Source organism: Ahaetulla prasina, chromosome 3 (genome assembly GCF_028640845.1).
Source record: "Ahaetulla prasina isolate Xishuangbanna chromosome 3, ASM2864084v1, whole genome shotgun sequence".
Taxonomy (NCBI): domain Eukaryota; kingdom Metazoa; phylum Chordata; class Lepidosauria; order Squamata; family Colubridae; genus Ahaetulla; species Ahaetulla prasina.
The window spans coordinates 193403691-193417049 of record NC_080541.1 but is presented as its reverse complement, the minus strand read 5'-3'; the positions used below and the strand labels follow the sequence as shown (position 1 = coordinate 193417049).

Genomic DNA, 13359 nt, shown 5'->3' with positions numbered 1-13359 from the left:
CAGCCACCTCATTCTCTGCCGTCTCATTCTTCTTTTGCCCTCAATTGGTCCCAGCATTAGACTCTTCTCCAGCAAGTCCTTCCTTCTCATTAGATGGCCAAAGTATTTCAGTTTCATTGTCAGGACCTGGCCTTCTAAAGAGCAGTCAGGGTTGATCTCCTCTAGGACTGACCGGTTTGATCGCCTTGCAGTCCAAGGGACTCGCAGGAGTCTTCTCCAGCACCAGAGTTCAAAGGCCTCGATTCTTTGGCGCTCAGCCTTCCTTATGGTCCAAGTTTCACATCCATACATTGCAACTGGGAAAACCATAGCCTTGACAATACACACTTTTGTTGTCAGGGTGATGTCTCTGCTTTTTAGTATGCTATCTAGGTTTGCGATAGCTTTCCTCTCCAGGAGCAAGCATCTTTTAATTTCTTGGCTGCAGTCCCCATGTGTGGTGATCTTGGAGCCCAGCAAAATAAAATCTGTCCTGGACACTACAACTTGTAAATTACAGTACATGCCAGTTGCCAAGCACTCAGTTTTGGATAATGTGAACATGTGGATGCTGTAATGGTCATAAGTGTGATGACCCATCGTAAATAACCTTTTTAGTGTGATTATAACTACAAATGGTTGATAAACAATGGCTGTTAGTCGAGGACTGCCTCTGTATGACTCCCAACATGTTAAAACTGGGCATCCTGCATTAAAGAGAATGAGCTAAACTGAATGCAAGTCTCAGACAGTTTGATCAGAACTATGTTTCACAGGAACAACAAAGGCTTTTCCAGCCAGCTGGCTCTTACGCATTATGTTTACAGTGGAGGTAATCAGGATTATCCCCAAGGAAATCCTGTGGTTTCTCAATAGGGTTTGTCCATTATACTTTGAGTTGCTTGTGATTAAAAACCCTTCTTGGACTGCATGATTATTCATGGCTGATTAGTGGACAGGCTGCTTTTTATATTGAGTGAAAATGGGAGGTTTTTGTTGTTGTTGTTGTATCTCATGGCAGTAAAGCCCTGAGAATAAGTTTTCTGGCTTGTTTTTATTTTTTATTTTTACAGTGTTTGCCACATCTTGTGCCTAATTTGATTTGGGACTTCTCAGTGGTGTTACAGCACACGATATAGCAAATATTGCCATCATTTCCAAGGCATTATTTTCAACAGCTGGTGGCACTGCTGAAGAAAAAGCAATATGCTAGACAATGCCTGGGCATCTGCTTCTAGAACATCTGTTTTTCTTGCAGCAAACTGTCAGACCGATCTATAGCAAACCGCACACATCAGGCAGAAATTAGCTGCAAAAAAGTCACATCACACTTGAGGAAGGGATCTCAGGTGATGCAAGAACCAAGGTGTGCATTTTATGCAATTCCTGTTCAATTTCCTTAAAGAAGGACTTGGCATTAGATGATAATAGCCATATATTTGGTCAATTAAGACAATATAATAAAGAAAAATATCCGAGGATATTAAGACCTTTGATAATGATCTATATCTTTAGACAGGAAAGGTTCTCTTTAAGTGCGCTCTTGACTATTTCTAATGCTGTGTTTGGAAGTATTCACTGTTACTAGAGAAACAGGAGGAAAAGAAAAAAATATATTGACTGGATAACAAGGTAGAATTCAATTTTATATTTCTCGAGACAACATGCAGCTAAATAAAGCAAAAAATACACTAACTAAAAACTAAAACTAAAACCAAAGTAAAAATAATAGATACAAGACTAGTTAAATACTCCATCTCAGCATAACTCCACCACATTAAGCTTGATTGATTAATACAAAACAGAGTTTTTAAATTTTGTGAGTTGAAGTCTACAGGTTTTCATTTGCTGAAGTGGAGAAACACTAATCTAGATCACATCCAGTTATTTCAGCAGACAATGGCTCCAATTTGACAGTGGGCAATGATTGATTGTTATTTTGGGTGTATAAATTAAAACAAACAAAATGAAATGAGACCACCAGATGTCCAGAGGGAGTTTGAAATGAAGTACTATTAATATTTGATAATTCTTACATCTATTATTTTTTGTTACCAAACTTCAAAAAAAAAAACAAAATAAAAAAAACCCCACCCTCCCAGCAGGTATTGTCCTTTTGTATTCACAGCCCCTGTTTGAAGAGCAGGTGGCAACTATGGGCAAGAGGGCCTTTGCACAACACCTATTACACTCCTTGCTCAATTGTGACATTGCAGGATCCTACGTATGCACCCATCATTTCATAGGTCAACTGTTACAATGTGCTGTACATCAGCCTGTCTTTGAAGAACATTTGGAACTTCAGCTGATTCAGAAAGCAGTGGCATAGGTAATGATGGCCTTCCCTCACTGTGATCATGGGCATCTTATCTGCATGAGTTGCACTGGTTGCCAATGTGCTTTCAGGGGTGATTCAAGGTGCTGGTTATTACCCATGAACTCCTATTTGATATAGGACTTGGTTATTTGAAGAACTGCCTATCTTTCATGGTTTCTTCCTGGCCAATAAGAATCAACAAAGTGAGCATGCTCCAAGTCCACTCTCTTGGGATCTAGGTTCTATGTTGTAGTGCTTACCCACTGGAATGAAGTCCCATCTAGGATCCAGATAGTTTCCCTCCTGATATTATTGCGAAGGCCTTAAAAACCTGGCTGTTTTCCTAGCTTTTAGGTAGAGTGATGGAATCCTATTTTGAATGTGCTTAACATATGCTTCCGTATATTGTCAGCCCATTATAGATATTTAGTTGGTTGTCTGGATTCTCTGTCTTGTTTATTTATTCCATTATGTTTTTCTGTGTTTTCTTTATATTGTGAGCTATCCAGAGTCAGTCTGGAATTGGGTGCTATCAAAATTGAATAACAAATAAATAAAACAATCAATAATATGTTGATAATTGGATGGATTTGATATCATGATGAAAATAAACAAGTTTATATCTAAAAAAATGATATCTAAAAAATAGATGGCTTAACAACTGAAATTCAATTTATTCTGAAAGAGGTGATACTGCCTCTAATTCATCATTGGGAAGACTTCTTGATCCCATCCTATCCCTGCACTCACAATTGCTCAAGTGGGAAAGAGAGAATTCATGCCAACTTTTGCCATTCCAGTCTGATATGAAGGCAGTTGTCTGGGTCTTGGCATGATCATAGGCTAGCCCTAAGGAATATCTGGAAATTTTCATAAATACAAAATGTGGCAGTTAATGTGTCAACTTGTGCATAATATAGCAAGCTTCAAAAACTTCACTAATTGTCATTTATTTTCCAATTTCATTTCAAATGTTGCTTGTAATTATTAACACTTTAAATAGCATAAACTATTCCCAAATTGTCTTGATCTGGCTGAGGACTCAAAGGAAACCAATTATGGAGTATATCGATGCAGATTTTCACAGCAAGCATCAATCCGGTGTTGATGAGCTTCCAGGCTAATAGGCCATAGTCTAATTATCTGGTATCCTGATGTTTCGCCAGCAAGCATGGCTGGCATCTTCAGAAGTGAAAAGTGATCTGCTGTATAATGTACTTTCTTGGAAGCTCACAGGCAATTGAGCAGGAACTGACTGAGCTCTTGTGTTTGTAATAGAACTAATCTCTAATTGGATCATATCATTGGAATTTTGAAAAGCCAGTTTCTGATTGGTTCCTTGCCTCAGTCAATTTGTAACTGGTCTACTTGTGACCAGTTCCAACAGAGCTAAATTATGATTGGCTGTCCTTGAAACATGCTACTGCTGCTTTTAATTTAGTTGAGACTACTGTAGATTCCAAATGGGGTTGATTAATTAAGGGCTGTTGTATTTTGTTGAAAAAATATAAAAAATATATTTTACAAAATATAAATATCTAAATAATCAGTCTTGTTTAACAGGCATATGCAGTATAAAGTTGTAAAATTAGGATGTTATAACATTGCGGCAACAATAACCAGACTGAGGTAGAAATTAGAGCTTACAAACTTTTAGCTCAGGGGTGTCAAACTGGTAACCGGTGGGCGGGATGCATCATGTGCAGGCCATGCCCACCCCAGCCCCACCCAGCTCCACAAAGCCCCACTCTGCCCACCCCAGCCCCACCCACCCAGCCCCACCCAGCTCCACAAAGGCAAAAAAATTTGCCTGTCACGTGATGTCACATGTTGCAATCGAGTTTGACACCCGTGCTTTAGCTTTTGCTTCAAAGTATCTGATAAGTAATTTAATAATAAGCAGCAGGTTGATTCTTTGAGTTCTTTGCTAATTACAGTAAAGTAGAAAAAATAATAACTTCTGCTGAAAGTAATATTCTGGTGCAACACCAAAGGCCTTTCTATTTCTATCTAGTTCACTGTATTTCTAACACAGTGATGCTGTGGACATCCTATCTTAATATCTAAGGGGTGCTGGGGACTGAATGGGGTGAAACGGGCTTTGACCCAACCTAAGCAAGACAGAGTGACTGAGAGTCTCTGGATAAAAGGTTCTTCCATCTTTAGTTCTGAGGGGGAGGAGGGGTTGTGAAGAGGAGGTGGTAGCTGTGGCTAGGAAGACCTATGTACACTTTTGAGTGGTGCGCAGTTGCACCCATGACTGGACTGGGAGGCCCTGCTTATAGTAACTCATCTCCTTGTAACCTTTGGTAACATGTTGTAACATGTTGTACATGGGGCTGCCCTTGAGCAGCATCCAGAAACTTCAACTGGTACAAAATGCAGCTGCGTGGGTAGTAAATGGAGCCAGATATATGGCACATGTAACACCACTTCTGCCTGAGCTGCTTTAGTTTCCAGTATATATATGGGCCAGTGGTGGGTTTCAAATTTGTTTACTACCAGTTCTGTGGGCGTGGTTTGGTGGGCATGGCTTGGTGGGCGTGGCAGGGGAACGATACTGTAAAATCTGCATTCCCTTGCCAATCCAGGGGAAGATTACTGCAAAATCCCCATTTCCTCCCGATCAGCTGGGACTTGGGAGGCAGAGAATAGATGGGGGCGGGGCCAGTAAGAATTTTTATTACGAACTACTTGAAATTTCCACTACTGGTTCTCCAGAACTGGTCAGAACCTGCTGAAACCCACCTCTGATATGGGTGCAATTTGAGGTGCTGGTTGTAACCTTTAAAACCCTATTTGGTTGGGACCAGGTTACCTGAGGGACCGCCTTTTTTCCAGGGTCTCTAGTCTTCCAGCTAGATCAAACAGAATGGGCACGTTGCAGATCCTGTCATCCAAAGAATGTCAGCTGATGGGGATCAGAAGACAAGTTTTTTTTTCTGCAGTGATCCCTCAATGGAGGGGAGCATCCTCCCTTTGGAGATTAGAATGGCCCCAACCCTGTTCGCCTTTCGTAAGGCCCTACAAATCTGGCTATGTTCCTGAGTCTGGGGTGCTGAATGTGTTAAGGGCCCCGTTTTCTGGCTGTATTGCTATCTGGCCAAGTATCTCAGCTGCTAAAGGTATGTTTATTTTGGATGTTTTTATTGTTTTTTTTATTGTTTAAAAATGTTTAGTGTCTTAATAGTAATATTTTTTGAACTGTCACAGAGTCATTGACAGAGATGGGCGGCTATAGAAATTGAATAAAGTAAGTAAGTAAGTAAATAAATAAATAAATACATTTCATCTTTATATTTATCTTGAAAATAGCAATTTTGGGGGTTTCTTTTAGCGATAATCCAGAAATCCATTGGACAACAGTTAGCTACCCCTGTACAATAAATATTTGTGATTTTTGCCCATTTTGAGTTGTTGGGATGGTACCTTCTTAAAACATTTAAATAAAACTTTCTGGGGGTTGTGGAAATCTTCAGACAAGCTTTAAATGATATGCTTGAAAAGGTGTCACATCTTAATTTAATACAGATGAAAAGGAAACTTGGAAAAAAAAAACTTTTTTCCAGATTATACTCTTTTAAATTCAGTATGTTATTGCTTATTTGGTTGAATAAACTTTTATTTTATTATATTGTCACACTGTTGTATTTGTCAACAAAGTGAACCAATGTGAAGAACTTTCTCTAACAAGCATATAAAGAAAGTAGGTGGACCAGTGAGAAGGAATAAACAGAAAGATGCTTAGAAGTTCAGTATATGGACCACATGACTTATGAGGAATTTACTCCATCTCTGAGGCAAGGGGAATGTTAGGGTCTTTTTTGGAATGGGGTGAGGTAAAATGTGCTATGTCAAGAGCAACTACTTCAAGATAGCAAAGGCCTGCCTGGCTATTAGCTGGTAGCAATGAGATACACTCGTTTTGCTATGTCTGTCATACAACTGGATATTTACAGCCCAGATATGATAGCTATAATTTTTATTCCAAGGATTTTTGTGGGGAGAGGCTTCAAATAAGTTTTTACTTTGGCAACTGCCAGGACCCTGCAGTTTTCTTGCCAAAGCTTTCTGGAAATTTTTGGCCACTGCCTCTATCCCAGAACCGAGTGAGAGTGACTACTATCCCAAGGTTATCCAGATGGCTTTGTGCCTAAGGTGAGACTATAATTCATGGTCTCCCAGTTTCTAGCCTGATGTCTTAATCACTACATCAAATTGACTCTCTATTCTAGGAATTAAAAAACCATTTATTTTATAATTGTTTCCCACACAAAACCATGGTATTTCTAAAATTCAGCAGTCCAATTAGAGAGGTAGCAGGCACCTTAGAAAACAGGCCATTGGGTTTCATGAGGCTCAAGGTTGGAGATTGTCTGCTTAATTCAAACTGAATGCAAAGACATCCACAGAAGAGATAGAGAGGGAGGGAGGATGAAATGCCTGTTGTGATGTAAACTCTCTTCCTTACAGTGTACTCGCATGCAGTGTCCAGTGGTGAAATCTGAACCTGTTTGCCACTGGTTCGCTGGCCGTGCATGCGCACATGCGCAGTGCGCTAAATGCATGCTGCATGTGCAGTGCGCACCAAATGCACCCCACACACGCACACACGCACATACACAGTACACACCAAAAGGAGGCTTGGGAACGTAAGTAGAGCAGTGAGGGGGGGATCAGCTGTGCTGTGTGATTTAGATTCACTAGAAAGCAGGATTTCCGGCACAGCTTTTTTTTTTTTACTACCGGTTCAGTAGTAAAACTGTAGTAGTGTGAACCGGTAGCATTTCACCACTGGCAATGTCCCTTCACAAATATTTAAAGGCCAGAACCTGCACTGATCCATTACAAGTCACTTTTGCCATTTTGGCATCATTGTGGCTAGTTCCAGATGTCTATGATTATAAGCACAATTTGTCTATCAAAGTGGTCTTCTCTGATTTAAATGGCCCTAGAAATGTCTTTTGAACCTGGGACATCCTGCATTACAAAGCATGCATTTTACCAGGAAGAAATCCCTGGTAAAGCATGTATGTTATCAGGAAGCAATTAAAAAATACAACTTCCAAGCAGCTGAATAAGTATATCCACTGTACCCATTTAGAACTTGTTAGTGACTTTTCAAGACTCTTAAGATTTCTTAATATTTGTCTTCTAGAGCCAATACTCTACTTCTATATTGTTTTGAGACTCTGAAGTGTTTTCAAGCTTATCATTTTGTGTTTGCTGAGGTCCTTGACTTTAATCCAAGGTTGAAAAGCCATTCTTGAAATATTATTAGGACAGCAATGTTTGCATGAATTCCTCCTTTACTTCAAATATGTAAAAATTCTTCTACTGTAGAAGACAAATTTCACTGCAGAACGACTAGGGAATATTTATTTTAGTCTGATATGAAAAGCGCTTTTTACAATTCCACAGCAATCTTCAGTTTTTCTTAGAAAATACAGGGGAAGATAGAGAGAGATGCAAGGAGACCTTACCTAGAGTCTGACCGGCGAGTACTCTCCCATTCTCCCCTAGGACAGCAGCCCGTGCATGCCTTTCATTTGAATATTGTACAAATGCATAGCCTTTGTGCACAGAGCAGCCCACCACTCTGCCATATTTAGAGAAGATGGTTTCTACATCTGACTTCTTGACCACTGCTGTGTTGAGGTTCCCAATGAAGACCCTGGAGTTGATGGATTTGGGATCATTCTTGTTTGTGATGTTACTTGTCTGTACTTTCAATGACATCTTGACACCTGAGTAAGCAAGATAACGAGGATCAGGAAGGCACTAAAAATCTATGATAAGGTCCATCAATGGAGGCAATGGTGTACATACGAGCTTATTGCAAAGGTCACCCATCAAAAACTTGCAGAACACTAAGTGAATTTGAAACAACGTGCAGAGTTTCATACATTGGTATAGTTTTTTAAACAGTGTAAATCCTGAAACAATTTAAAACAACCTCACTTGGATTCCTGCACAGGAGTGTATAATAGTGGATCATATACTTCTATGCAACAGAAGTTGTCTTGCCTGTATTCATGGCCCCCTAAGGCTGTGTCCCACATCTGTTTATGGCACAAATATGTGCCAGCAGCATAGTTTTTTCTGCAGTTTCCCCAGGTCATTGCTTTCATCTCATCTCATCCCAAGCCCAATAGCAATAGAGGTTTAAGTTGTCCTCTAGCTGTACTGTTGTGGAAGTTTTGTTTTCTTGTAATGCTGGTGGCATCTGATGACAGTCACAAATCCATTACACTGGAAGTCAGGCAATTTCAGGTGACAAGTAGTAGCATTATGGAGACCCTAACTGCCCATTCAAGGCTGATGTGAGCATTCACCCTCTGCATGGTTTTTTGTCAGTCTCATCTGTTGCCTTTCTGTTGATGTTTCTCTAAAAACTTGAACACCACAACCCTGTACCAGTGTTACATGGTTTTGCACAACAATGCTAGCAGTCTAGCATATTAATTCACACTGAGTTCCTAGATACAGGGACATTTTTTCCCTCGTGCCATCACTTTGCTGAACACCTAATTCCCACAGTACTGTCTTGCCTAAGCATATTTACGCATGTCGTATGACTCTAGTACTATTACCCCTCCTCCTATTGGTATTATTATGATGATTATTACTCTGTTGTTTTCCACGTACACCGAGAGCTTCTACATTGGAAACAAATTCCTTGTGTGTCTAGTCACACTTGGCCATATAAAATAAAGTATTCTCTGCTGCCCCTGTCTAGTTAAATGCAAATAGCTCTCTATCAAAAGCAGTACAATATGAAACGTCTTGTCCAGAGTAATAGAAGTGGCTGTGCTTGGTAAATTTTAAATGGTCTATTTGAATTGCATAATAGTACAAACCTCTTAGTTAGCAGTGCTACAAATGCTTCCACTTTGTGGTTCTTGTTAGCTTAGTGCAAGGCTGAATTAGTAAATTAATGGAATGACAGGACCAATTCCCACTGACATCTGAACAAAACAGAAGAATCTGAAAGTTGGTATTTGTTTCTTATATAAATAAATGAGAAAAATTCTAAATAAGTGTGCTGTTTGGGACTCAATGCCTCTTATCACCCTGGTGGTTTTCCCCCCACTTTATTTATTTAGTTATTTTAAAATAGTTATACAACTGTCTAGAATAACAATGCTGACGGTATTGTGAAACTCAAAACTGTAAAAATAATGAAGCCCCAAACCGTTGGAATAAAACTCAGTAAAAATTCTATAGAAAACTATAAAAACTCATTGCATTTCAGGATGCCATTTGTCTATTTATCCAGAAACCATCTTACAGCTTGGTTTATGGTAGCATGACATGTGGGAAAAAACAAGGAAGGGGCTTAAAGATGATGGACAGTCTAAGTCACCCCATTCCTGTAACAGTGCTTTGATTAGCAGCTTTTCCTCCATTGGTTATTTATGTTCAGAAGAGGACAACGGGATGGAGGATTCAACCAGTTTCTTTGCCTATCACACTATATAGGTATAATTCAGATGGCACATTTGATAATTACTTAGAGGCAGGAATGAGGAGTGGCAATGAAAGCAGAAAACTGCATGCTGGTATATTTTCTGTTGACTTTAGCAGTCCATCTTTGAAAGTGGGATAGGAAAAAAAATGGCCAAGTTTCCTTTATTAAAGTTAAACTATTTCAGTTTCTGTTTGTCTAAATATAGCCAGTTCCAAGGAGCAAATTCTGTAGGCTAAGGACCAAGGAGGTCTGATGCATTCTTTCATTCCACCTCCATCGATATTCATCTACAGATGAAGAAGGCAGCATCTTCTTACTGCTCTTCATTGCACCCTGTTCAAATCCCATCCTTCCTGGGCATTTGCCATATTTGTTCAAGCAACATTGGTCTCGCTAGCAAAAGTCACCTGCCTATGATTTTGATTACAAATCACCTTAAAGAGGAGGGCTGAACACTGTTTTAATGTACAGAAGCAATGCTAGCCTTGGAATATCACCGAATGAATCAGATTCACCTTTCCTCATTGTTCTTATGCCTTATAAATGATTCATGCCCCCAGAGCAATTCAGATGGATTTGCACTCTGAGGATGCAATCTGAACAGAATATAGAGCCAGACTTCATATTTCATTCCTCATGAGGCAGCAACGGCATAATCAGTATGAGTGTCTCAGGTCCCTGTTAGTAATTCTAAAAATCAAGACTCATGAAACAAGAACCTGAATACTCATTTATTCCAGAGAGCCCATTAGTCATTCTGGCTGGAATCCTTTATTCATAGTAAGAGTGACTGGGGCATGTGTGTGCGTAACTACTGATGATGTATGGTGGAAGTTTGTGATGGAATAGTAATATTAGCAGCCTCACATTAAAATGACTTCAAGGAAGACTAGTTGTGAAAGTAGTGATATGGAATCAGGCTAGAATATTTACATTAACTTTATTTAATATACTCCAGTGGGAATCTTGCTTTTGCTTGTGTATATAATGGGGGATGAGGATTTAGAAAGATTGTGTCCCCTGCTAAAGGTTGTTAGTTGGCAATCACTCCCAAAAAATTGACTCATTTTGTACTCATCTGACACCCAAAGCTTTTCGCAATATATCATTTTTTAAACATTTTAAATCATTGATCTGATTTAGCCCCTTTCAGGAAACAAAAATTAGACCCTCTTCTCTCTCCATATTGGGAACAATATGTTGCTTTGCCTGGTTAGGATGCTGGGTTGGAGGTTACAAGCTTGTGTTAAAACTTGAGTGCTGCCATGGGGATGGGGTTGAGCTCCTGTCCTTCTCTCTAGCTCCTGCTGGAGACATGAAGGGAGCCCCCAACTGGGCATCCCCCGGGTAATGGTGATGTCGCTGGTTAATCCTTTCCATCCAGAAGCCCTTCAGTGCTTTTGACATGAGTGCAATGCAATCTCCATATTAGGGTTCAAACTAATGCCCTAAATTTATTGCAGAATAAGAAAGGCATAAACATGTTGCCAGTAGCTCCAACTTTAAAGCTATGCAATTTCAACCTTTCTAAGTTTTTAAGAAATTTTTTAATTTAATTTAATTTTTAAGAAAATGTTGGATAACCATCTGACTGAGATGGTGTAGGGTTTCCTGCATGGGCAAGGGGTTGGACTAGAAGGCCTCCAAGGTCCCTTCCAACTCTGTTGTTATTATTATTATTATTATAAGTCCGGCTGGACTCTTGGTAACTACATGGTTTTCTTTGTGACAGGATGAAAGGATTTGGTGTTTCTTATTTCTAGGATATTTTCTAATTTCCCCAGGAATTTCCTAGTGGTTCCACACTGAGGTGTTACCCAGACCTGATTCTCCATAGGTTTTCTGAGACCAGGCGAAATGATATGCAGTGAATTTAGCTGTAGAATCCCCTATAACTGATAACATGGCAGCTATTCCTTTACACAAAGTAAAACAAGACAAAAATCTGTATTTTTACCCATCAAATTGAGTACTATAGCTCTTTTCAGCAGAAGACACATTGGGTTACCTGCCTGCAATGAGAAAAACTACTGAAAATGGGAAGAAAAAAACAGCAATTCAAATTTGGCACTATAAACTTGATTTGATATACAAAGATTCAAAGGAAGCCAGATTCTTAAGAGAAGTGCCCCAAGCCATCTGCCTCCCTACATTTCAGAAGTACATAATCTGTTAGGTCCCACAAATGTAACTTCTTGCCATTGGCTATGCTAGATGGGGTTAGAATCATAGAATCATATGACTGGAAGGGACCTTGGAGGTCTTCTAGTCCAACTTATCTGCCCATGACAGGAGATGTTACATCATCCCAGACAAATGGTTGTCCCATCCTTTCTTGAAAATTTCCAGCAATGATGCAGCTGCAACTTTGGGAAGGCAGCTGTTCCATTGGTTAATTGTTTTCACTGTCAGGAAGTTTCTCCTTAGTTCCATGTTTGATCTCTCTTTAATGAGCTTCCAGGTGTTGCTTTTTGCCAGTAGCTTTGGAAAATAAGTCGACCCCCACCTTTCTGTGGCAGCCCCTCATGTACTGGAAGACAGCTATCATGTCTCTCTTAATTCTTCTCTTATTAGGCTAGACCAGTGATGGCTAAGCTTTTCTGGACCGAGTGCCCAAAGTGTGCACGCGCAAAGGCACCTGCCCCTGAACCCCTAAAATGCAATGCATGTGTGGACCCCATGTGCCCTGCCCCCCTGCATTTGCATGCGCTCTACCTTCATGCATGTGCACATGTCCCCTGCATGTGCCCTCCTCCCACACATGTACGTGCATGCCCCTGCATGTGCCTTGCTCCCATGCATGCACAGCAGAGACCTGACAATCAGCTGGCTGGCGGGAGGTGCATGCGAATGTGCGGCAGAACTGAACTGGGATGATGGCTTGTGTGTCCACAGAAAGGGCACTACGTGCAACCTGTGGCACACGTGCCATAGGTTCGCCATCACCGGGCTAGACATACGTGGTTCCCTTAACCATTCCTCATTTGATTTATTCTGCAGTTCCCTTATCATCTTAGTTACTCTTCTCTGCACTCTTTCTAGGGTCTCAGCATATTTTTTGTAACATGGTGACCAGGATTAATTTAAGGGTTATTTTTTTTATTTAATGTGGTGACCAGGGTTAATGGGGTTTGAAATCCCCCCAAAATCTGGAGGGTAAAAAGTTGCTTGTCCCTGTATCAGTTTTGTTCACTTGCAAAATCTCAAGCTCTTTCCATTTTATTTCTGATGAACAGTGTGAATGTTTTTTTTTAAATTTGTTTTTTTTGCCAAACAAAATTCTTGCCTGCCTCTGTTAAAAGATAAATAAGGATATGTGATGCTTTCTTTTCTGCCTGTATACAGCATGGAATCCTTTTCACAAAACACTGGTGTACGATGCCATGTTCTTCTAAGATTTCCACCTGAACAATGAGTTAGCAATGAAATCCTGCATCTGATAAGCTTCCCATCTTTCTTGTAATCCCTATTCTCTTAACAAGATGAAAGAAAAGAGTGGAATGGAATGAGTTGTTTTTCACTCCAGAGCATCAGTTTACACCAAGGTTTGGCCTGATTGATTGCAAACACCTTCTGGACACTTGTTAAAAGC

The 13359-nt window shown here is 40.0% G+C and overlaps 1 protein-coding gene across 2 annotated transcripts in view; it reads right to left on the bottom strand.

The window, feature by feature from the left end:
- Nucleotides 1-12034, bottom strand: part of RALY (RALY heterogeneous nuclear ribonucleoprotein) — a 52494-nt gene extending 40460 nt beyond the window's left edge. For both annotated transcript variants that reach the window (XM_058175565.1, XM_058175566.1), the window contains exons 1-2: nt 11725-12034; nt 7780-8043 (exon numbers count right to left, since the gene is read on the bottom strand). In XM_058175565.1, coding sequence (XP_058031548.1) covers nt 7780-8043; nt 11725-11767 — 307 coding nt within the window. In that variant the 5' untranslated portion in view covers nt 11768-12034. The remainder of the gene's footprint in view (nt 1-7779; nt 8044-11724) is intronic.
- Nucleotides 12035-13359: the final 1325 nt, after the last annotated feature.